Source organism: Odocoileus virginianus, chromosome 5 (genome assembly GCF_023699985.2).
Source record: "Odocoileus virginianus isolate 20LAN1187 ecotype Illinois chromosome 5, Ovbor_1.2, whole genome shotgun sequence".
In the NCBI taxonomy this organism is placed as follows: domain Eukaryota; kingdom Metazoa; phylum Chordata; class Mammalia; order Artiodactyla; family Cervidae; genus Odocoileus; species Odocoileus virginianus.
In genome coordinates, this window is record NC_069678.1 from 402,255 (window position 1) to 429,726 (window position 27,472).

Here is a 27,472-nt window from a genome sequence, read left to right on the forward strand (position 1 = left end):
ATTTGCTCTCCAAATGCTTGGAAACTTTACCATTATCTTTCTGATATTGGTTTCTAGTGTGATTCTTTTGTGGACAGACAACATACTCTGAATGATTTCAATTCTCATAAATGTACTAAAGTTTGTTTTATACCAAAGATATAGTCTATCCCAGTATATGTTCTATGGGCACTTGAAAGGAAGGTAATATCTGATTTTGGACAGATTGTTCCATATATGTATGTTAGATCCTGTTGTTTGATTATGTTCCCGAGTTCTGACTTTCTGTCTGGTTGTTCAATAAATTGTTGAAAGATAACTGTATAAGACTTGCCTATTTTTCCTTTTAGTTCTAACAGTTTTTGTTTAATATTTATCAAAGCTCTGGGTTTTTTGGTGCATGCACATTTAGAATTAGTTGGTCTTCCTGATAGATTGACTCATCATGATGTAATATTCCTTTCAACTTCTGGTGATTTTCTTTTCTCTGAAATATAATAGTACAGCCATTCCTGCTGTCTTTTGGTTATTATTGGCAAGGCATATTTATTTTCATTCTTTTACTTTAAATGTCTCTTTGTTGTCACTTTTAATGTAAGTTCTTATAGACACATCCAGTTAGGCCATGTTTTTAAATCTACTGTACCAATCTGTCTTGGTATATATAGACCAATAGAATTTAAATGTTATATAGTTTTTGATATGTTAAGGATTAATTTTGTCATATTATTTTTTTTTCTTATTTGCTTTCTCTGTTGTTTACTCCTCTAGAGGTTTTTCCCATGACTTGAACTTTTAAAAATTCCACTTTGATTTACCTACAGTGTTTAAAGTATATCACTTTGTATAACATTTTTAGTGGTTGTCTAGACTGAGCTACTGAGCACACACACAGAGGTATAACATTATATACACATAACTTATCACAATCTACAGGTATCAATGTTTTACCAATTCAAGTGATACACAGAAATCTTACCATGCTTAACGTCCTTTTATTCTCACCCATATATTACACAATTATGTTAAATATTTCCTCTATATATGTTAAGAACTATTTTAAAAAACTAGGACAACAGCAGCCCCACAGCCTGTCATAGCAGGAACCAACACCCATCAGCAGGCCTTCACCATCCCTGTAACTGGTTGGCCCTGGTTCCACCCACTGAAGGGCAACACAAGTTTTGGGATACCCCAAACCCTACAGCCTGCTGTGTCAAGTACTGGCCCTATCTACCAGCATTCTGAATAGCCATGGGGCCTGAACTAAGGCCCCAGAGCCCATCTCTGCTCACCTGTGGCCAGAACTAGCCCCAGGACCTGGCTTAACATACTGGTCAGCAGACGCCAACCCTGGGACTCCCTGGAACCTGAATCCACTGACCAGTGAGCCAGCACTAGCTTGGGAGCCTCCTGGGGTTTCACTGACAGCTGCCTCAAGACTGAGCCCCACCAGCCAGTGATTTGCAGCCCTGCACAGGCAAGACCTGGAAACCAACTAAACCAGGGCCAGCTATGCTTATTAAACCACTCACAGTAGTCAGCAAGCCACAAAAGAAGGACCCACACAACCCACATAGTGGACACCTCTAGTTCAAATGACCAAAGAGGAATGCACTGCTGGGGTACATAGGATATTTCCTACAAAATGTCATTTCTCCAAAATTGGGAAACATAATCAACATACTAGATACATAGAGATAGCAACAGCAAGCTAGGTAAAATGAGATGGTAGAGGAACATATTCCAAATGAAGGAACAAGATAAAACTCCAGAAAAATAACTAAGTGAAGTGGAGATAGGAAGTCTACCTGAGAAAGAGTTGAAGGTAATGATTGTAAAGATGATCAAAGAACTTCAGAGAAGAGTGGATGTCCATAGCAAGATGTTAGAAGCTTGTAATAAAGAATTAGAAAATATAAACTGAACAGAGATGAAGAATACAACACATTTCAGTGTTGTACACTAGAAGGAATAAACAGGAGACTAAATGATACAGAGGCATGAATCAGTGAACTGGAAGACAGAGAAATGGAAATCACTGAAGATGAGTGGAAAAAAGAATAAAAATAAATGAGGGCAGTTTAACATACCTTTAGGACAACATTAAGTATTCATAAGTATTGTGTTATAGGAATCCTAGAAGGAGAAGAGAGAAAGAAAGGAATAGGAAACAAATGAAGGCATAATATCTGAAAATGTCTCTAACTTGAGAGATTAGACAGACATCCAAATCTGTAACCAAGCTCATAATGACACAAGCTTATCTTAGGAAACAAGCCAATCTCAATTAAACAACCTAATCTTATACCTAAAGATATATCTTTGAAAAATAAACAAAATTGATAACCTGGAGCCAGACTCAAGAGATAAGAGAGAGGGCCCAAATAATGTCAGAAATGCAAAAGGAGAAGTTGCAACTAACAAGAGAGAACTACAAAGGATCATCGGAGATTACCACAAGACCTATATGCCAATAAAATAGAAAATCTAGAAAAAATGGACAAATTCCTTGAAATATACAATCTCCTAATTGAATCAGGAAGAATAGAAAATATGAAAAGACCAATCATCAATAATGAAATTGAAGCAGTAGTAAAATAAAACAAAAAGCTTCCAACAAATGAAAGTGCAGAACCAAATGGCTTCACTGGTGAGTTCTGACACACATTTAGAGAAAAGCTAATTCCTATCCTTCTCAAAATATTCCAAAATATGTCAGAGGAAAGAGTGCTTCTGAGTTCATTCTATGATGCCAATGTCACCCTAATATTAAAACCAGACAAAGATATCACACAGAAAAGAAAATTATAAGCCAATATTACTGATAAACATAGATGCAAAATTCCTTAACAAAATATCAGCAAGCTAAATACAACAATACATTAAAATGATCATATACCTGTATCAAGTGGGATTTATCACAGGGATGCAAGGATGGTTCAATATTTGAAAGTAAATCAGTGTGATATACCACAATAAAAAACTGAGAAGAGGCAGCGGTCCTAAGATGGTAGAGGAAAAGGACGGGGAGACCACTTTCTCCCCCACAAATTCATCGAAAGATCATTTGAACGCTGAGCAAATTCCACAAAAACAACTTCTGAATGCTGGCGGAGGACACCAGGCACTCAGAAAGGTAGCCCATTCTCTTCGAAAGGAGGTAGGACAAAATATAAAAAATAAAAAGAGAGACAAAAGAGTTAGGGACAGAGACCCATCCCAGGGAGGGAATTGTGAAGGAGGAAAAGTTTCCAAACACCAAGAAACCCTCTCACCAGTGGGTCTGTGGGGAGTTTTGGAATCTCGGAAGGCAACATAACCAGGAGGGGGAAAAAAAAAAAAAGAACCCACAGATTATGCGCCTAGCTGCGACTCCCAGTGGAGAGGTAGCCCGGTTACTCAAGTCCGCCAGCAGCAAGCCGGGCGCAGAATATGCTTAGGGTCGGGACCGGGCCTGAATGCCCTGAGGACAATCTGAGAGAGCTAACAAGAGGTAGCAACCCAAACTGTGGGATAGCCAGAGAGGAAAAAAGAAAAAGAGAGAGAGAGAGAGAACTTCTGTGACAGCCTGGCCCATTCACAGAACAAAAGATAGAGCAAACACCGGAGGAGAGCTAGCCGGCTGCAGACTGGCCACTCCTCCCACTGGAGGCAGAGAGGCAGGCGGGCGACAGCCCAAGCCAGAAGGCAAGGGACAATCTTGACCCCAGAGATGGCAACCTGTACCAAACTGTGAGCAGGCTCCCAGTTAATAACCAGTCTTCCTGGGATCCTGGACGGTTGACATCTGCCAAGAGGGTCACAGTCAGAGATCAGCTCCCCAGAGAAGTCACACAGCAAACCTGAGACGGCACTCTCGCGGTGCACTCAGGAAACCAAGAGGCTGGGACCAGGAAGGTGATAAGATGCACTGCCCAGCTGGGAGAGTGCACTAGCCAAGAACCTGGTCGCCTGAGCTGCTTGGACCTGGGAAGGGCACAAAACACAGGCCCAACAGAGTCTGTGCCTTTGCAGAGTACTCAAGAACCTGAACCTGGACAGCTAAGACCTGGGAATAATAAGAAACCCAGGGCCTGCTTTAGACAGTTCCCCTGCAGAGCAACCTGGGGTGTGAGCAGTGTAGACCCAGAAAGCACACATGCCGTGACCTGGGGCAAACCCAGTGCAGCCCAGATACTGCAAGCACTCCCCACACAGGCCAGTTATATTTCTTTGCAGTGTTCCTCCCTCCCCACAGCACAACTGAACAAGTTAGTCTAAATAAGTGACCACCTTCACCCCCTGGTGTCAGGGTGGAAATTAGATACTGAAGAGACTTGCAAACAGAGGAAGCCAAAATAAACAAAGAAGAGGGAACTTCTCTGGAAGTGACAGGTGCAACAGATTTAAACCCTGGAGTTAGCATTGGCTAGATTGGAAGGGACCTGTAGACCTTGAGAAGAAGTAAAAGCTGGAACAAGGAACTATCTAAAACTGAACTGACCCCACACTGCCCTCAACAGCTCCAGAGAAACTCCTAGATATATTTTACTATTATCATTTTTCATTTTTAAGTTCTTTATCACTCCTTTAACTTTCATTTTTATAACCTAATATTACCTTGCTAAAAAAAGCCTACTTTTAAAGCAAATATCATATGTATATATATATATATTTTAAATAATTTTTATGATTTTGTTTTGCTTTTTTAATATTGTATTTCTCAGAGTCTAACTTCTCTCTACTCTAGATTTTTAATCTTTGCCTTTTGGTTTTTGTTATCAATTTTGTACCTTTAAGAATCCAATCTTCAGTACCCATTTTTACTTAAGAGTGTGATTACTGGCTTGATTACCCTCTCCCCCTTTTGACTCTCCTTTTTCTCCCCCAGGTAACCTCTATCTCCTCCCTCTCCCTTCTCTTCTCTACCCAACTCTGTGAATCTTTTTGGGTGTTCCGGGCTGTGGAGAAAACTTAGGGAACTGATTACTGGCTAGATCTATGTCTCTCCTTTTGACGCCCCCGCTTTTCCTCCTGGTCACCTCTATCTCCTTCCTCCCTCTTCTCTTCTCTATGGAACTCTATGAACCTCTCTGAGTGTTCCAGACTGTGGGGAGCACATAGGGATTAGATTACTGGCTAGATTGCTCTCTCCCCCTTTTGATTCCCCCTCTTCTCTTCCTGGTCACCTCTATCTCCCTCCTCCCTGTTCTCTTCTCCATGTAACTCTGTGAACCTCTCTGGGTGTGCCTCACTATGGACAATCTTTTCTCCATTAATGTAGATGTTTTATCATTGGTGCTGTATGGATGGAGAAGCCTTGAGGCTACTGTAATAATAAGACTGAAAGCCAGAGGCAGGGACGCTTAAATCCAAAACTTGAAAACTCCAGAAAACTCCGGACTCCAGGGAACATTAATCAACAAGAGCTCATCTAAAAGCCTCCATACCTACACTGAAACCAAGCTCCACCCAAGAGCCAACAAGTTTCAGAGCAAGACATACCAAGCTAATTCTCCAACAACGCAGGAACAAAACACTGAGCATTAAAATACAGGCAGCCAAAAGTCACACCAAACCCACAGACAACTCAAAACTTACTACTGGACATTTCATTGTACTCTAGAGTGAAGAGATCCAGCTCCACCCACCAGAACGCCAACACAAGCTTCCCTAACCAGGAAACCTTGACAAGCCACTCGTCCAACCCCACCCACAGGGAGGAACCTCCACAATAAAGAGGAACCACAAACTACCAGCATACAGAAAGGCCACCCCAACACAGCAATCTAAACAAGATGAAAAGGCGGAGAAATAACCAGCAGATAAAGCAACATGATAAATGCCCACCAAAACAAACAAAAGAGGAGGAGATGGGGAGTCTACCTGAAAAGGAATTCAGAATAATGATAGTAAAAATGATCAAAAATCTTGAAAACAAAATGGAGTTACAGATAAATAGTCTGGAGACAAGGAATGAGAAGATGCAGGGAATGTTTAATAAGGACCTGGAAGAAATTTAAAAAAGAGTAAATCAATAATGAATAATGCAATAAATGAGATCAAAAACACTCTGGAGGTAACAAAGAGTAGAATAACAGAGACAGAAAATAGGATGAGGTGGAAGATAGAACGGTAGAAATAAATGAAGCAGAAAGGAAAAATGAAAAAAGAATTAAAAGAAATGAGGACAACCTCAGAGACCACTGGAACAATGTCAAACACCCCAACATTCGAATCATAGGAGCTCCAGAAGAAGAAGACAAAAAGAAAGGCCTTGAGAAACTACTTGAGGTGATAATAGTTGAAAACTTCCCTAAAATGGGGAAGGAAATAGCCACCCAAGTCCAAGAAACCCAGAAAGTCCCAAACAGAATAAACCCAAGGTGAAACACCCCAAGATACATATTAATCAAATTAACAAAGATCAAACACAAAGAACAAATATTAAAACCAACAAGGAAAAACAACAAATAACACACAAGGGGATTCACATAAGGATAACAGCTGATCTTTCAATAGAAACTCTTCAGGCCAGAAAGGAATGGCACAACATACTTAAAATGATGAAAGAGAAAAAACCTATAACCCAGATTACTGTACCCAGCAAGGATCTCATTCAAATATGAAGGAGAAATCAAAAGCTTTACAGACAAGCAAAAGCTCAGAGAATTCAGCACCACCAAACCAGCTCTTCAACAAATGCTAAAGGATCTTCTCTAGACAGGAAACACAGAAAAGGTTTATAAACTCGAACCCAAAACAACAAAGTAAATGGCAATGGGATCATACTTATCAATAATTACCTTAAATGTAAATGTGTTGAATGCTCCAACCAAAAGACAAAGACTGGCTGAATGAATACAAAAACAAGACCCCTATATATGCTGTCTACAAGAGACCCACCTCAAGACAAGGGACACATACAGACTGAAAGTGAAGAGCTGGAAAAGATATTTCACGCAAATGGAGACCAAAAGAAAGAAGGAGTAGCAATACTCACATCAGAGAAAATAAACTGAAATAAAGGCCCACTACATAATGATCAAAGGATCAATCCAAGAAGAAGATATAACAATTATAAATATATATGCACCCAACATAGGAGCACCACATTATGTAAGACAAATGGTAACAAGTATAAAAGGGGAAATTAACAGTAACGCAATAATAGTGGGAGACTTTAATACCCCACTCACACCTATGGATAGATCAACTAAACAGAAAATTAACAAGGAAACACGAACTTTAAATGATACAATGGACCAGTTAGACCTAATTGATATCTATAGGACATTTCACCCTAAAACAATGAATTTCACCTTCTTCTCAAGTGCCCACAGAACCTTCTCCAGGATAGATCACATCCTGGGCCATAAATCTAGCCTTGGTAAATTAAAAAAAAAAAAAAAACCTGAAGTCATTCCAAGCATCTTTTGCGATCACAATGTGGTAAGATTAGATGTCAACTACAAGAAAAAAAACTATTGAAAATACAAACAAATGGAGGCTAACAAACAAACTTCTGAATAACCAACAAATCACAGAAGAAATCAAAATATGCATAGAAACGAATGAAAATGAAAACACAACAACCCAAAACCTATGGGATTCAGTAAAAGCAGTGCTAAGGGGAAGGATCATAGCAATACAAGCTTACCTCAATAAACAAGAGAAAAATCAAATAAATAACCTAACTCTACACCTAAACCAACTAGGAAAAGAAGAAATGAAGAACCCCAGGATTAGTAGAAGGAGAGGAATCATAAAAATTAGGGCAGAAATAAATGAAAAAGTAGCAAAGGAGACCACAGTAAAAATCAATAAAGCTAAAAACTGGTTCTTTGAGAAGATAAATAAAATAGACAAACCATTAGCCAGACTCATCAAGAAAAAATGGAGAAGCATCAAATCAACAAAATTAGAAATGAAAATGGAGAGATCACAACAGACAAGACCGAAATACAAAGGATCTTAAGAGACTACTATCAGCAACTATATGCCAATAAAATGGACAACTTGGAAGAAATGGACAAATTCTTAGAAAAATACAACTTTTCAAAACTGAACCAGGAAGAAATGGAAAATCTTAACAGATCCATCACAAGCATGGAAACCGAAGCTATAATCAGAAATCTTCCAGCAAACAAAAGCCCAGGACCAGACGGCTTGACAGCTGAATTCTACCAAAAAATTTAGAGAAGAGCTAACACCTATCCTATTCAGATTCTTCCAGAAAATTTCAGAGGAAGGTAAACTTCCAAACTCATTCTATGAGGCCACCATCACCCTAATACCAAAACCTGACAAAGATGCCACAAAAAAGAAAAATACAGGCCAATATCACTGATGAACATAGATGCAAAAATCCTTAACAAAATTCTAGCAAACAGAATCCAACAACATATTAAAAAGATCATACATCATGACCAAGTGGGCTTTATCCTAGGGATGCAAGGATTCTTCAATATTCACAAATCAACCAATGTGACACACTACATTAACAAATTGAAAGATAAAAACCATATGATTATCTCAGTAGATGCAGAGAAAGCCTTTGACAAAATTCAACATCCATTTATGATAAAAACTCTCCAGAAAGCAGGCATAGAAGGAACATACCTCAGCATAATAAAAGCCATATATGATAAACCCACAACAAACATTATCCTCAATGGTGAAAAATTGAAAGCATTTCTGCTAAAGTCAGGAACAAGACAAAGATGCCCACTCATACCACTACTATTCAATATAGTTTTGGAAGTTTTAGCCACAGCAACTGGAGAAGAAAAAGAATCCAGATTGGAAAAGAAGAAGTAAAACTCTCACTGCAAATGACATGAACTTCTACCTAGAAAACCCTAAAAACTCCACCAGAAAATTACCAGAGCTAATCAATGAATATAGTAAAGTTGCAGGATATAAAATTAACACAAAGAAATCCCTTGCATTCCTATACACTAACAATGAGAGAACAGAAAGAGAAATTAAGGAAACAATTCCATTCACCATTGCAATGAAAAGAATAAAATAACCTAGGAATAAATCTACCTAAAGAAACAAAAGACCTATATGTAGAAAACTATAAAACACTGCTGAAATAAATCAAAGATGACACAAATAGATGGAGAAATATACCATGTTCATGAATTGGAAGAATCAATGTAGTGAAAATGAGTACACTACCCAAAGCAATCTATAGATTCAATGCAATCCCTATCAAGCTACTGACGGTATTTTTCAGAGAACTAGAACAAATAATTTCACAATTTGTATGGAAATACAAAAAACCTCAAATAGCCAAAGCAACCTTGAGAAAGAAGAATGGAACTGGAGGAATCAATCTGCCTGACTTCAGGCCATACTACAAAGCAACAGTCATCAAGACAGTATGGTACTGGCACAAAGAGAGAAACATAGATCAATGGAACAAAATAGAAAGCCCAGAGATAAATCCATGCACCTATGGACATCTTATCTTTGACAAAGGAGGTAAGAATATACAATGGAGAAAAGATAATCTCTTTAACAAGTTGTGCTGGAAAATTGGTCAACGACTTGCAAAAGAATGAAACTAGAACACTTTCTAACACCATACACAAAAATAAACTCAAAATGAATTAAAGATCTAAATATAAGACCAGAAACTATAAAACTCCTAGAGGAGAACATAGGCAAAACACTATCTGATGTAAATCATAGCTGTATCCTCTTTACATGTACTTCATGTAAAGATGGGCTCAATAAAGACAGAAATGGTATGGATCTAACAGAAGCAGAAGAGATTAAGAAAAGGTGGCAAGAACATGGAAGAACTATACAAAAAAGATCTTCATGACCCAGATAACCATCATAGTGTGATCACTCACTTAGAGTCAGACATCCTGGAGTCGGAAGTCAAGTGGGCCTTAGGAAGAATCACTACAAACAAACCTAGTAGAGGTGACAGAATTCCAGTTGAGCATTTTAAGTCTTAAAAGATGATGCTGTGAAAGTGCTACCCTCAATATGCTGGCAAATTTGGAAAACTCAGCAGTGGCCACAGGACTGGAAAAGGTCAGTTTGCATTCCAATCCCAAAAAAAGGCAATGCCAAAGAATGTTCAAACTACTGCACAGTTGCACTCATCTCACATGCTAGATAAGTAATGCTCAAAATTCTCCAAACCAGGCTTCAACAGTATGTGAATCATGAACTTCCAGATGTTCAAGTTGGTTTTAGAAAAGGCAGAGGAACCAGATATCAAATTGCCAACATCCATTGGATCACAGGAAAAGCAGGAGAGTTCCAGAAAAACATCTACTTCTGCTTTATTGACTATGCCAAAGACTTCGACTGTGGGGATCATGACAAACTGGAAAATTCTTAAAGAGATGGGAATACCACAACATCTTACCTGCCTCCTGAGAAATCTGAATGCAGATCAAGAAGCAACAATTAGAACCAGACATGGACCAATGGACTGGTTCCAAATTGGGAAAGAGTACGCCAAGGCTGTATATTGTCACCCTGCTTATTTAACTTATATGCAGAGTACATCATATGAAATGTGGGGCTGAGTGAAGCACAGGTTGGAATGAAGATTGCTGGGAGACATATCAATAACCTCAGGTATGCACATAACACAACCCTATGGCAGAAAGCAAAGAAAAACTAAAGAACCTCTTAAGGAAAGTGAAAGAGGAGAGTGAAAAAGCTGGCTTAAAACTCAACATTCAAAAAACTAAGATCATGGCATCTGGTCCCATCACTTAATGGCATATAGATGGGGAAACAATGGAAATAGTGACACACTTTATTTTGGGGGGGCTCCAAAATCACTGCAGATGGTGACTGCAGCCATGAAATTAAAAGTCACTTGCTCCATGGAAGAAAAGCTATGACAAACCTAGACAGCATATTAAAGAGCAGAGACATCACTTTGCCAACAAAGATCAATCTAGTCAAAGCTATGGTTTTTCCAGTAGTCGTATGGATGTGAGAGTTGGACCATGAAGAAGGCTGAGTGCTGAAGAATTGATGCTTTTGAACTGTGGAGTCACAGAAGACTTTTGAGAGTCCCTTGGACTGCAAGGATATTCAACCAATCAATCCTAAAGGAAATCAGTCCTGAATATTCATTGGAAGGACTGATGCTGAAGCTCCAATACTTCAACCATCTGATGCAAAGAACTGACTCACTGGAAAAGACCCTGATGCTGGGAAAGACTGGAGGCAGAAGGAGAAGGGGATGACAGAGGATGAGATGGTTGGATGGCATCACTGATTCAATGGATGTGAGTTTGAGCAGGCTCCAGGAGTTGGTGGTGGACAGGGAAGCCTGGCATGCTGCAGTCCATGGGGTTGCAAAGAGTTGGATACAACTGAGTGACTGAACTGAACTGAACTGAATGTGATGCCTTCAGCTTCTTCTTTTTGCTCAGGATTGCTTTGGCTATTTGATGCCTTTAGTGGTTTCATACAAATTTTATAATTATTTGTTCTATTTCTGTGAAAAATGCTAGTAGTATTTTGGTAGGGATTGTAATTAATCTGTAGATCACTTTGCATAATATGGATATTTTAGCAATATTAGTTTTTCTAATCCATAAACATATTTCCATTCATTTGTGCCTTAAATTTTTTCATCAATGTTTTATAGTTTTAATGTACTGATCTTTCACCTCTTTGGCAAAATTTATCCTAGGTATGTTTGATGCTATTGTAAATATAATTGTTTCTTAAAGTCTTTTTCATTTTATTTGTTATTAGTATATAGATATGAAACCAACTTTTATAGGCTGATTCTGTACACTGAATCTTTATTAAATTGTTTATTAATTTCTGTTTTTTGGTGAAGTCTTTAGGGTTTTATATGTATAATATTATGTAATATTCAAACAGTGACAATTTTACTCCTTCTTTTCCCATTTGGATGTCTTTTCTTTCTTTTTCTTGCCTAACTGATCTGGTTATGACTTCTAGTATTATAGTGAAAAGAAGCGATAAGAGTTGGCATCCTTGTCTTGTTACTGATCTTCAGAAGAAAAGCTTTCAGCTTTTCACTGTTGAATATGTTAGCTGTGGGCTTATCAACATAGCTTTTACTATGTTGAGGTACATTCCTTCCATATCTAGTTTGTTAAGACTTTTTAATCACAAAAGTATGCTGAATTTTGTCAAATGGTTTTCCTACATCCATTGAGATGATCATATAATTTTTGTTCTTCATTCTATAATGTGTTATATCACATTTAATGATTTGCATATATTAAACCATCACTGCATCCAAGAATGAATCCAACTTGCTCATGGGGTATGATCCTTTCCACTGTGCTATTAAATTTGGCTTGCTAGTAGTTTTTTGAGGGATTTTGTGTCTATGCTCAGAAGGATATTGGCCTATAATTTTCTTGTAATATCTTTGTCTAGCTCTGGTATGAGAGTAATGCTTGCCTTGTAAAAATGAGTTTGGAAGTGCTCCCTCCTCTTCAAGTTTTTGGAAGAATTGAGAACTGGTACTGATTCTTCCTTAATCTAAGAAGATCTTTTTAACTTTAGAGACTTAACTCTTTACTCTGTCTAATGTTTATATTCTAATTTTGATGAGGTAAAATACGGCAAGATTTTTAAACATATAGCTTTCTCCCCTTCTATGCCCTACAGAGCTGTTTGATGGTTCTGCATTTTTCCCCTTAGAAGCCACATCAATAGTGTCATCACCAGGTCATGGCAATGGCAGAACTAGAAACCAGGGGACATGAAGACATAAGGATGCTGGTGAGAAAGAAGGGAAGCACCATGTCTAAGTGAGCAGACTAACTAGGATGATTTCATGCCAAGAGAGCAGATACACTGTTAGTACTATCGTTCCAAATACATGTTCAATTGAGCATGAAACATGAAGAATCTAGTTCTAAGATCCAAGGCCATGGCTACCAGAACAAGTGGACAAAATTTCCTTGTGCTTTGTAGAATCCCAACCTGAATAAACCTACATCCATACATCTCTTTTCTTCCCCTAATGGAAAGGAGGAGAAGGCAGTCTTTCAGGCTTTAACCACTCACATCCTAACAAAAAAAAAAAAAAATCTGTCACTAAAATTCACCCACAAATGTCCCAAAAGAGATAAGAAGCTGGTCTCATTGCATGCTGGGAAAAGATGATTGATATGACTTTAATGAATACACAAGAGAAACAATTGCTCTTCATTCTACAGTTTCTATTCAGGCTTTTGCCTTGTGTCTGCACTCTGAGGAGTCCTAGAACAGCTGCTTAGAGAAAGATTACATGGTAGTCCCAAAAGGTCAGTCCACAGGTGTTTATAAATGTCCATGCTAGAAAAATGAGTTCCGAGAGAGACCATAGAAGGATTTCCAACTCTTGCCGTAGACAGTGAACATGTTCAAGGTAGCTCCTAGAATGGAAGGCCTCCTCATGATGCATGGCAGTCAACAGCCTGTTTTACAGAGAGTGTCTTTCCAGCCCAGGAACTAGAAAGAGAGCAGCAAGTCCTTTCTAAAACTTTCAGCAAGAGTCAGTGGTAAGTTATTCATTTACCATCACAATTGAGAAAAATGCTGCCAAGTGTCAGGATATATATACTTCTTAAAAGCATATTATAAAATATTAAACACATATTTTCAATACCAGTTTCATGACATCTGTGTAATGACATAAATTTAGTATCATTTTTGTGTGTCTGTGTCTATAATGGTAATAATAAAACCAGAGTTGAAATGACCTTAGTGATCATTTGTTTGAAAGCCTGAGGGGTTCTTGAATTCCTTAAGTAAGATAATATGAAGGAGAAATTTGTTCATGGTAAATAATACATAATGCATAGTATTACTCCTATTCTAATTTTGAGAAGATCGAAATAATTTTCAGGGAGAAAGCATATCTCCTAGGCTATGCCATAGTATGACATTAAGGGCACAGAAAATATTTGTTTAAATAAAATGTAATTAAATTTGCATAAAATATATTTGGAACTCCTTTTGTTCACTACCTTGGGGATTTTCATCTTTATGTTGCAGCACATTGACATTTGGGAGATGTGTTGCAAGCAACATATCTTTATTAACTATAAGAAAGTCTTGTATTTTGTGAATCATTTGCTTCTCCTATAGTCCCTTTCTTTTTAGAAATCTCATCAATTCAGGGTGATTCCTAGATAATTTCATTCTCACTCATTTGCCAATGAGATGATTTATAGGTTGGGAAAGAATGAAGCAGAGTTGCTGGTCTCTTGTTCGGAACTGAGCCATTGGTCTCCACTGGAACCACTGCTCTTATGGGAAAGCAGAATGCTAAGACCACCACAGTCCAAGAGGCCATGGCACCACATTTATGTCCGCAAATAATGTTAGTTTTCTCAGGTCAGAAAGCTGTGTGCACAGAAATGACCTCCTGATTCGGCTGAGATATCCCATCACGACCTCTTCCTTCTCTCTGGGTCTGACTATAGTACTGAATTTTGTGTTTTTCTTTTTCCACTGACTTCAACCTAAGTTGTTTGTGAGTGGTCTTTGTACCCCAAGCTTGGTTCCCCCGTTCAGCTTCAGTAGGCAGAGGGATCAGATGCCACTGGGAGTACTGAGCCTGGGTCAGTGACCTCAGGCTCCCTCTCTTGAAGAAGTCAACAGTGGAGGCCAGCCCGTCTCCACTCTACCAATCACATTCATGAGAAGGAACTCGGGTTTTTAACAATGGCTCTGTGCTATCCATGGGATAGGCTGGTGGACAGGTACAATTTCCTGTCAAATCTCTTATAGAGTCATACTCTTCTCAAACCTAAGACTAAATGCACTGGTTAAGAAATGACCATCTAGATCACTTTTGAGGCAGAAATATATGTTGAGAAATCCTTGCCAGATAAACACCTCCTATTCTCATACTGGGGCTGTTCAGGGATAGAGATAATGGTAGAAAAGTAAAAAAGCCAGTCACTCAACTCTTTCTGTAAGGGCAAATCCAAGAAATTGGTTTGGCTAATGTTATTAGTAACTTTTTTGTTTCTGTGGGGTTCTTTATCTGTGTGCTGAATTGTCAGGAAATTTTAAAGGTGGGGATATTTTTCCTATTTGGCTCTCTCTTTTTTTCTTTCCATAGAATGCTCTAGCAGTATGATGAACTTGGGATTATGGCTTTCATGGTCAGAAGGATGGGATTAAATTCCAAACTATGATAATAGTAGCTGTGTAACCTTAAGCATTGGTTTCCTCCCTTATAAATCCTAACAAAATAAATAAGCTTGTGATAAATACATGAGATTATGTATACTAAGCATCCTACCCAGTACCTGGTACATCATAAGTACACCTAAACAGTAGCTAGGCTGTTGTTATTGACAGTTATAAAACTTTGGATAAAACTATGCAAGGATGGAAAGGAAGTTGGGATTATCTGTACTCTGGCTTCTTTTATATGGTCAATCATATATGCATATAAAAAAAGGACTAGAAAGACCCACACAAAACTGTTGACAGTGGTGCTGGGCAAATAGTGGTATAAAGGTGAAGCTATTCCATTTTCATTTGATGTGTCTTTGACTCAGGGAAATTTTTAGCATATACTGTTTTTAAAATTTAGAATCCAATAAAATTTTAAATTTAAATAGATAATGAGGAGACCTGCCTGTATAAGTCTTTATAACTTCCTGTGGTTCTATAAGTATTTCAAAATAAAGTTTCCTAAAATGTAAAAGGTAAATATTAAGTAAAATATGGGATCTACTTATCTATCTGACATAGCGTTAGGCTAGGAAGGCTCTCAGTCACGTGGAATGTTATCATCCCAAAGGATGTTCACAAATGTGAAATACAGATTTTCCAGATAAAAGGTAGGCAAAAAAGAAAGAGTCCTTAATATCTTAAGTATGACCCAGTCATAGGAATATGAAATTTTCAAGGTTCAGGTACTGTCATATTTTCAGGTGTGTAATGACATTGGTAGAACAATGGAGTCGGAGAGCTGAAAGGAACTGTGTAAATGATCTTTACTTAAGACTTCAACCAATCATCTTTGCAGGAGATGTAGCAATCTAGCCTTTCCTTGAACAGCTACCATGATGGGATCTCATTGCTCTTTATATATGATAAAATGCTTGCTTATCTAGGCAAAGTTAAGTTAGAGAAACAAGAAGTTGCAAGGCTAAAGAAGACAAAGGAAGAGCAGATATCAAACAGGCCAATTAAATACAAGAGTGAGGAGATTTCACTTCAACATGTGTTTGTCAAAGTAGCCAAGTGGACTGTCAAGAAATACTTGAAATGAAGCAGACAAACAGAGTGTGAACCAGTACTTCATCCTTGATCCATTAGTAGGTGAAAGAATATCGCTCAGTGGTAACACTGAGGCTCTGAATTCAGACCACCGAGATAACATATTGAAGCTTTGAGCTTCTGGAGCCGTTAACAGTACTTTCAATTTCATGGAGTAATTCATGAAGAGTGCCTGGCACATAGGACATGATTAAAAATTAAATGAGAGGCATAGTGATGGTATTTACAGTGTGTACAAATGGAGAAGAAAACACAGTGTTCACTTTGAGGCACTTTGATTATCACTTGACTGATAATCACAATTTAGTAGGAAGGACTCCAAAGCTGAACAGGCAAGAGCAAGGTCATGTTTCCATCATTACCATAGGCTGAGATGAAAGCAAAATTCATTCATCTTATCTGATGGAAATACACGTGATTTATATGCACATAAGATTTGAGAAGCACTTGCCTATTTGATGACTTCTGAATATTTCATCTGGTTTCCTACATGTCTATAGAATAGGGAAGGGTACAAAAAGAAACCAGGGCCAAAGCAAAAATAGTTTATATTCCGTAGCAATAAATTAACTTTGACATAGACACCCCAGATCTTCTGGATTTTCTTTTAGAAAAATTATCCTGAGTATATTTACTAATCATTGTGTAACTGTGTGCATGTGTTTTAAGTAGGTGGACAATTTACTAGGCCACATGAAAGTGGTATTTAAATTTTTAATCATTGCTTTGTATTACTAGAAATATGAAGAGGTGTTTTCCTTATGTGCTTTAAGGGTTTTCACAATTACACCAATTACCTTTGTTTATATTATGCCCATTTTGTTTCCTAAATAAACCCCCAAGGTTAGTCAACAAAACACTTCATGAGTGTTAGCTATTATTAGCTAATGTGTGTGTCTACTCGTTTGTTTAGAAAAACGATTAAATTCAGGTACGTAAAAGTGTTTCTTTTTTTCAAAGTACTTCGTTCAGCTTTATTTTTTCATCGGGTGTGTTATACTGAACTTATTTTAATCTTTAAAGAAAAACACACCTGTTTTAAACTAAATTCAGTAAAATTTCTTTCAAGATACACATTTTTGTATATAGAACCAGCATTAAATACCTCCTCCTCAACCTATTTATACTATAAAACCTATCCTTACTGAAGAGTAGAAAGTTATTACCATAAAGCAGAGAGTTTGAGACTGTCTGTTTGTGTGCAATAGCATGGAAACTCCAAGAGGCAAGGATTCGGGATGTCATGTAAACTCTAGTGTGGAAGTGGTGCCTATTTATGGTGGATTTGATGTTGATGAAGATTCACCATTGTTACCTTATACAATGTAAGCATCAGGAGTATGGAAAATGAAATAAATATCACCCTTTGACCCATACTCCTAGCTCACAAAAAAATTAGACTAGCCTGTCAGACCAAAACAAACAAAAAATCTCACCATGGTTCTGATTCCACTACATTTATATATCTTGCCCCATTAATATACTCCTTGGGGATGGACTTCAAATAATTGTAAAACATTTAAAACAAGCAGTATGTGCAACTTCAGAAACCAAATTTCTAAAAATCACTAAACATTTAAAATTCACTTTTGTAATTTAGCTATATACAAATGATGCATTACTTTCTCTTTGTGGGACCTCCTTCCATGAAAGATTTCATGTCTTTCTATGAATAAACCTAGATATCTATCTACAAAAAAGGTTGTTATCTACCTTTTTGATATCATGACTTAAGAGAAAATGCTCATTACTGATTTTTAATGAAACAAAATCTACCTATGCAGTTGATAGAGAAAGTAAATCATAGAACATACATATCACACAAGGATTTTCTTAAAGAACATGCAGATTGTCAGCCCAACTCTAACATTGCTTTACTGTGAAAGGATGCCTACAGCCAATCTGGAGAGAGTGTTGAGTATCAGTTAACATTCTTGCATATATCTTCCATCATACTGTGAATTTGGGGGGAATCACAGGAGTCCCACCCTAGCCTTCTTCTCTTACTTTGTATATTCTCCTTGGTTGACTTCATGTACACCTATGGATTCAAAAGTTACCTTCAAAACAATGACTCCCAAATCTGTTTCTAAACAGATTTAGCCTGTCTCCTGAGGTTAAATCCTTTATTTTCAACTGCCTATTGGGCACTTCCACATGGATATCCCATAAGTATCTAACACTCAACATTACTCTATTAATGATCTAATCTACTGTCTCACCTCCCCATGCCTAGTGCACCTCATTTATTTCCTACTTTAATGAATGATCTCAGCCTGCCCAAACTGATTCGAATCCTTACCACACATCAACCTCAAAGTGCTCCAAGTATGTCTCCTTCCCTGTGAATAACGGCTTCATGGATTTTCTCCAACCTCCAAAACTCTACATCTTCAGTTACGGTTTCATTCTGATACGGTTTTAGTTTTCAGACTTCTCTCTTGGACAACCAAAGGTGTTTTAACTGAGGGCACATGAACGATGAAGGACTCTGGGGATGGGTTTCACAATTATATGACCCCACTGGAATTACATGGAAGATTCTGTGCATGGGCATAAATGTATTTTCTGGATCTAGAGATTTTCATCAGTTTATAAAACCCAGGCTCTTACCTTCCAGATGTCTCCTGCTTCCAGTCTACCCTCACCTAAAACATGGTCTGTGGGCCACTGCTGCTACTATGCAACCAATCCTATCTATTCTCACACCAAAGCCTGGCAGCCTTGATGTCTGAACCCCTTGAGGCCCATGAGGAAAGAGAGGATATTTTCTGAGACCCTCGTTGAAGGACTGTTCAGTTTTTGTTTTTTTCCCAAGAAACCGGCTCAGAGGCAGGTCTGATATGGTCTCCACAAGCCAGTCCTAGTCCCCAAAGCAGTTGCATCCCCAACACCTCCTCTGAGGTAGCTAATGAGGTTGTCCTTTATGTGCAAAATCACTAGATTTCTTAGAACTAATGATGGAGCTTGGTAGTAACCAGTCAGGGCTGACTTACCAGGTATCTGCAACTAACAGGAACCTCCAGAGGTTAGGGAGGTGGCTGTAGGTGAGGTGGCTGCCAGCAAAGCTCAGAATCCTGCAGTCTTCCTTCTTCTGGGATGCTCTCAGGGAAGTTCACTAGGGTCCCAGAGACCTCTGGATCCTTACTCCTATAAACAGGAAGATAGCAGAGGTCCCACAAGTTTGTTTGCCCTTAGCTGAACAGACCCATGCTGTCTGTTTTACTTGAGATTTCTGCCATCAATATTGCCTGGGGTGCAAACCTGTATATGGGACATTGTTCTTGCACACGGCACCTCCCTCAATCTCAGACACACACACATGCACACGCACATACACTGTGAGCATTATTTTTCATCAATGGTCCAAAACCCATGGGACTAACAACCAGGTTCACTCCAAATTAATCACTGTGAATCATGAATCGTTATTCTTGTGTATGCCTGAAGAGACAAGACTGTAGACAGGGAAACAATCTGAAGGCAGTTACAATGGTTCAGATAAAATGTGATAAGTTTCTGAACTGTAACTGTGGTAGAATGAAAAGTAGAAAGATGAGAAAATGGAAGAAAATATTTAGGTGGTCTTAGTGACTGGTTGTATTTGGGTCTGACAGATATGGTCAGAAATGAAAATTGCATGAAAAATGTCTGTTTTTATCTTTTTCTTATTTTATTTTTAAAAATGGAATTATATTTCACACACAATAAAATGCACAAACCTTAAGGTTATAGGTTGACTGATTTTTTAGATATATGCATACATGTAATCACTATTCAAGTTAAGATATTTCCATCACCTCAGAAAATTCCTTTCTACTCCTTTCCCATCAGTGTTATTCAGAGGTAAATACTATGTTCATTTTATCACCATAGATTAATTTTGACTATTTGTGAACTTCTTTTAAATGGCTACTATGGTACAAATTAAGTCTTTATTTAAAAAAAAAAGTTTTAGATTCATTCAGTGTTTATACATGTATCAGTATTTTAAATAACTGGGTAGTATTCCAATGTATGAATATACCACAGTTTTGTATCCATTCTCCTGTTCATAGGCAGAGTGTTTATATCTAGTTTATATTATTAATATTATGAACAAATTGGCTTAGATAACTACTAACCATGTGAGCATATGCACCTACTTTCCTCAGATATGTGCCTAGGAATGTTTCTAGGTGCCTAGGAATGTGTCTAGGTGTTTCTGGGTCATAGGGTAACTGGATGTTTGACTTTATTAGTTCAGTTCAGTCACTTAGTCGTGTCCAACTCTTTGCAACCCCATGGACTGCAGTACGCCAGGCTTCCCTGTCCATCACCAACTCTCGGAGCTTGCTCAAGCTCATGTCCATCAAGTCAGTGATGCCATCCAATCACCTCATCCTCTGTCGTCCCCTTCTCCTCCTGCCTTCAATCTTTCCCAGCATCAGGGTCTTTTCCAATGAGTCAGTTCTTCGAATCAGGTGGCCAAAGTATTGGAGCTTCAGCAGCAGTCCTTCTGATGAATATTCAGGACTGATTCCTTTCTATTGTTTTCCTCTATTTCTTTGACTTTATTAAAAACTTCCAAATAGTTTTCAAAAGCAGTTATACAGACTTCGGACTTCAACTCAGAGATTTAGACAGCTGGATTGTTGCTTCCAGCAGTGTAACAACAACAGTAAAGCTGGACATAATGCAAATTAATGACTTTTCTTGAAGGCTTTAGGGACTAGAAGTTTCAGGGTAAACAACTAAACAGAAAACTGGGGAGGCATAGACTCTTGCAGGGAGAAACAGGAACCAATTTTTTTTTTTAACCTGGGGCAGAATCCATCAGATGCCATGTAAGTTGATACACAATTTCTTTGTGAATTTAATGAATTACAAAACACTAAGTATGGGCCTAGAGGCTCAATGATAAAGAAGAGACTCAGGTTCAATCCCTGGGTTGGGAAGATCCCCTGGAGAAGGAAATGGCAACCCACTCCAGTATGCTTGCCTGGGAAATACCTTGGATAGAGCAGCCTGGCAGGCTACAGTCCATGGGGTCACAGAAGAGTTGAACACGACTTAGCCACTAAAGGACAAACAGTAGGCCTGCATGAGACTGTGAAGTCCCTAGGTACCATAGATAGGAAAGTTTGCACCCTCTTGCTTTCCTCCATGAGCTCCACCAAATGCTCACAGCGAAGAGCAAGAAGCATTGAGAAAGCTTCCCTAAATGAGGCTGTCTGGAGGAAGAAGTCGGAGGGAACAGCAGTGAATGCAAAAACTTCTTCCAAACCCATTTACCATATTTTTTCCTACAGAAGTAAAATTGTAATCTACAGGCAGAAGCAACAAAAAAACTGTCACCTTAGGACATTGTGGAAAACCATTGTAGCTGGGAAGGGACAGGGACAAAAATTCTACTACTCAGGGAGAGGCAGGAATATGTGCAAGGACCAACACTATAGCTGGTAGAGGGGCAGGATCACTTGGGAAGGCCATACCCCCAAGACTCAGGTTCACAGTACCTCAGATTAAGGCTTAAGTGTAATATCACAGGCAACCTTCCCACTCCCCCACGTACCACCCCACTCCCAGGTCCCCACCCTCCACCCTCCAACAAACAATGAGTGAAATTAACAGTGGAATACCATTGCTACAGTGGAATCAAGAAAAAGATTATCTCTGGGGGGTAGTAGTTTGAAAGGAAGACACGCAGCAGATAGGGAGAGTAACCACTGAGAAAAATAAAACCTCTGGCAAACTGGCTTAACCCTAAGTACAAGAAATCAGTGGAGAAATTTGAAGCCTGTAGTGCACTGAAGGTAACCATAGCAACAACAAACTCCAAAGTCAGACCAACTCCTCAATAGATTAACCCTAACTCCCACACTAAAGGTCTAGCACAAGGGAAGGCTCATCTCCAAGCCTCATCTCTCTCTCCCAGATTTACCTCTGTCTCTACCCTCTTAATTGTTCAGTTTCAACAAAAAGTTATGAGGTATATTAAGAGGTAAAAAACATTCTAAAGAGATAAAACAAACATCAGAATCAGACTCAGAAATGACAGAAATGTTAAAACCAGACAAGGAATTTAAAATAACAATGGTTAATAGATTAAGGCATTCAATGAAAAAAAGTAAACACCACACAAAATTGGGGTAATATCATCAGAGGGATAGAAACAATAAGAAAAGATAAAATAGAAATGCTAGAAATAAACACAGTGACAGAGAGAAAGAATGACCTTTATGGGACGATCAGCTGAAGAATCTGTGAACTTGAAAATATATTGAGGAATTTACTCAAACCAAAAGACAAAGAGAAATAAAAGTAAAAAATCACCCCTCCCCATATTCAGAGTATCTAAGAGCTATCTTACAGTACCAAACATAAACATAATTGGAATCTCAGAAGTGGGATTATAAACACACACACACACACACACACACACATCTCAAAAGATGTAGGAAAAATTCAACAAAATTTAACATTCATTTATAACAAAACTCTCAATAAAGTAAGTATAGATGGTACTTCCTTAACTGTTAAGGGCATCTTTAAAAAAAGCAAAAAGCAAAAAACACCCTACCCTTAACATCATATTTAATGATAAAATGCTACAAGATTTCCCCACAGGTTCAGGAACAGAAAAGGATGTCCTTTCTAACCCCTCCTAATTCACATTGTTTTAAGTTGAATTTACCTGATGTTGATGCATCTTAAGTTATCGGCTATGTAGGTATAGTCTTTTGTGAAGTGTGTATTCATGTCTCCCGATTTTCAATTGGGTTGTTCATTTGTTTTTTGTGTTTTTGTTACTGATTTATAGGCATTTAAAATATCTTTTGAATGTTACTGCTTTGTGAGATAAATATATTTTCCCAGTCTCTATACTGCTGTTTAACCTTTAATAGTGCTTTTTGAAGAGCAAAAGTTCTTAATTTTGATAAAAAGTAGGATTATCAATTTTGTACAAGTTGAGAATTAAGACTATTCATTTTTCATACCTATATTCAGTTGCTCCTGCTCCTTTTATTGAAAAATCTTTCTTTAATATATTGAATGGCTTTGGTAGTTACACTGAAAATCAATTGCCAGTGTATGTTATGGGTCCATTTTTCAACTATTACGTTCCACTGATCTGTTTGTCTTTCCTTACAATAGTGCCACACTATCTTAATTATTTATAATTATTAATTCTTGGAATATGAAAGGGTAAGTTCTCCAACTTTGTTTTTGTCTTCCAAGATTATCTTGACTATTCTAGAGCCATTAAATTTCCATATAAGCTTTAGAATCAGTTTGTAAATTGCTCAAAAAGGACTATTGAAATTTTTATTTGAGTTGTATTGAAACTATAGGATATTTGTCTCTAATTTCCCTAAGCAATATTTTGTGCTTTACAATGAAGAGATCTTGCAAATTTTTTGCTAAACTTATTACTACATACTTGTTGATAATTAAAGCTATTGCAAATAGTATTGTTTTAAATTATATTTCCAGGGTTTATTGATTATAGAATATAATTAATCTTTGTATATTGACTTTGCTTCCTGAGATTTTCTTAAATATTACTTCATTAATTCCTTTTGATTTTCTACATACACAATCATGACATCTGTAAATAAAGGTAGGTTGACATCTTTCTTTCAAACTTTTGTGCCTTTTACTATTCTTGCCTTATTGCATTAGTTAGGACTTCTAGTACAATTTTGAATAGAAACTCTGAGAATGGCCATTATTGTTTAATGTGTTACACAGAATGTGTCACTATTAAGTATAATATGAGCTATATATTTTGTCAGGTTGAGGATGTTCCATTTATTCCCAGTTTGTTATATGTTTATTCTTTATTATGAATGGGTACTGAACTTTGTCAAATGCTTTTTTTGGCATTTATTGAGATGCTTATAGTTTTTCTCCTTTATTCTGTTAATAGAGGATGGCAATGATTACTTATATTCCTGTAATAAGCCAAAACACACTCTTGTATATTATCTAAGTATCACCGGATTTGATTTGATGGTATTTTGTTCAGACTTTTTGTGTCTGTGTTCCTGGGGGATATCAGCTATAATTTTCTTCTCTTATAAGTAGCTTATTACATTTTCATGTCAAGATTATGCCCTTATAAAACAAGCTGGGAAGTATTCCCTGATTTTATTGCTGAAGAGATTTTGTAATACTATATTATTTCTTCTTAAAATGTTTGTAGAATTCACCACAAAACAATCTGGGCCTGGAATTTCTTTTTAGAAAGGTTTTTAATTGCAGATGAAATTTCTTTCATAGACTCATATCATTCAATTTTGTGTTTTTACATAATAATTCTTGGTAAGAATAAAGATGAAACATGGTTTATTTTTATTTCTCCCATATAACTTATCAATAGCAAGATATTACCAAGATTTCCTCCAATGTTTTCTTATAAAAATATCATAATTTTAGCTTTTAAGTGTTAGTCTTTAAACATTTTGAGCTAATTTTGTGTATTATATAAGCTAAGGGACCACTTCATTTTTTTGCATGTGGATATTCAGTTTTCCCAGAACCACTCGTTGAAGAAACTTTTTATCCCATTAAATGGTCGTGGCGCTTTTGCTGAAAATCAATTAAAATGTATGTATGAGTTCATTTCTAGGCTTTTTATTCATTCCATTGGTCTATATGTCTGTCTTATGCTAGTACAATAATACCGTTGCTTTGTAGTAAGTTTCAAAGTCAGGAAGTGTGAGTACTCCAACTTTATTGTTTTTTGTCAAGATTGTATTGACTATTCAGGGCCTTTTGAGATTTCATATGAATTTGAGGATTGGCTTTTCCATTTCTGGGGGGAAAATCTAACAGAATTTTGATACTGATTGGGTAGAATCTGTAGATCATTTTGGAATACTGACATCTTAACAATGTAAAGTCTTAACCATGAACATGGGATGACTTGCCATTTTTAATGTCTTCTTCAATTTCTTTCAGCAATGCTTTGTGGGTTTCGGTATAAGAAGTCTTTTCACCCTTTAGGAAGACTTATTATAAGTACTTAATTCTTGTAGATATTATTATAAATAGAAGTGACTTTTAAAATTCCTTTTTAGGTTGTTCATTCTTAGTGTACAGAAACAAAAGATTTTTGCATGTTTAATTTAGCTGAATTTGATTATAAGCTCTAGTACCTTTCTTGTGGTTTCTTTGGTATTTTCTCTATATGAGATTATGTCCTCTATGAATAGATAGTATTACTTCTTTCTTTCCAATTTGGGAAATTGTACTCCTAACAGTCTAAAACTATAAGCAAAGCTCAAGATTTACATAACTGATAAAACCTACAATGGAGTACACTAAAAAGTAGCACTGATTCTGATTCAGCAGGTGATTAATTTCTTTATATTTTTCTACATTTTCCTAATTTTTTGTAACAAAATTATATTTCTTAGAAAAAAATTAAGATGCTTACTAAAAAGGGCAATGATAGGAGGTAGGTATTACCAAAGTAGTGAAAAATGAGTTCATTCCAATGAAGGGGTTAGTGGCTTGTTGGTTTTACCAAGTTTGCATTTATTTTCACACACCGGTAGCCATGCAAATGTGTGGGTTGTCCCTGGGCCTGAGTTGGTTAGATCTGCTAAGTGAGAAGTTCCGGTTTCTCTGAAGACACTTCTGCACACTTCCTTCCACAGTCCAAGCTGTCTATATCCAACATTTTTTCACATGGCCCTATAAGGTTTCAAGCCCATTTGGGGTGCTTTTGTACGTTTCCTATTATGGATTCTTTTTTTCATTATTTTGTAGCTGTGGTGCCACTTGAACAATCAAACAGACATGACTGAATTCATCTTCTTGGGATTTTCCAACCATCCCAATCTACAGAGTTTGTTCTTCCTGGTCTTCCTGGTCATTTATCTGACAACTCTTTTTGGGAACACACTCATAATAATGGCCATCAGGGTCAGTCCTGCCCTCCACATCCCAATGTATTATTTCCTCAGCAACCTGAGTTTCTTGGACATTTGCTACACATCTACCACTGTCCCAGGCATGCTGGTGAACTTCTTCCAGGAGAAGAAGACTATCTCCTATGAGGGCTGCCTTTCCCAGATTTTCTTCCTAGTGACCTGTGCTGGCACTGAGGGTGTATTATTGGCAGCTATTGCTCATGACCACTATGTAGCCATCTGCCACCCTCTTCAATATCCAGTCCTTCTGAGTGTGAAGGTCTGTGTCTGTTTGGTGTCTGGGTCCTGGCTATGTGGACTGGTGGATTCTACGACACACACAGTATTGGCAATCACACTCACTCTGTGTGGGCCTAACCAGATCAGTCATTTTCTCTGTGACATCCCATTCCTCCTGAAGCTCTCCTGCTCAGGTACCTCTCTCAATGAGTTTGTGCTCCATGTGGCCAGTGCCACTATTGGCCTAAGTCCCTGCTTGTTCACTGCTGTGTCCTACATACTCATCATCTCTGCCATCCTTAGGATTCCCTCTGTTCAGGGCAGGAGCAAAGCCTTTTCTACCTGTGCATCCCACCTCACTGTGGTGGTTATCTTCTTTGGAACAGCCAACTTTAACTATGATAGACCCAACGTAGGCTATAAACTGGATATGGACATCCTGGTCTCTGTGTTCTTCTGTGTTGGGACCCCCATGTTTAACCCCATCATCTATAGTCTGAGAAACAAGGAGATCAAAGGCGTCCTGAGGAGGCTGGCTAAAGAATGCTGGTTCTCTAGTGAGATCAGTGGTTAAACAGTTTCATTCTGCAAAACTTATTAATTGGAGAAAAATTGAGTATTCTAGCTACAATTTAAACAGCACTCTTTTTATATATGATCTCTTGACAACTGATGACTGGTTCCACCAGGACAAATATGTACACCTGTACTGAGCACTTCACACACTGTGATCCTAAATACTGTGTGTTCTCCAATCCACTGATAACTTAGAGCATTTTGTAACCTCCTAGATAAACCCCAGTATATATTAGCAGTCACTCCCCATATCCTCCCAAATTTGAAGCACTAGAAAACCACTCTTCTGCTTCCTGGGTCCATGGATATCCTTATTCTGGATGTCTCATATAAATAAAATTCTACAACATGTGCCTTTTGTGTCTGGCTTCTTGGGGCGTTTTCAAAGTTCATACATATACCATGGTGTGGTACTTCATTCCTTCTCATTGAATGATTTCCATTTTACAGATATACCACATTTTACTTACTGACTCAATAGACATTTTAGTCATTCTCACTTTTTACTATTATGAATAATGCTGCTA

General features: G+C 37.6%; 1 protein-coding gene across 1 annotated transcript; it reads left to right on the forward strand.

The window, feature by feature from the left end:
- Positions 1 to 2,989: 2,989 nt before the first annotated feature.
- Positions 2,990 to 26,943, forward strand: LOC110147529 (olfactory receptor 5J3-like). Its single transcript, XM_070467117.1, has 2 exons — positions 2,990 to 3,142; positions 25,987 to 26,943. Exons 1-2 carry the CDS (start codon positions 2,990 to 2,992, stop codon positions 26,941 to 26,943), a joined length of 1,110 nt encoding a protein of 369 aa, XP_070323218.1.
- The last annotated feature ends 529 nt before the right edge of the window (positions 26,944 to 27,472 follow it).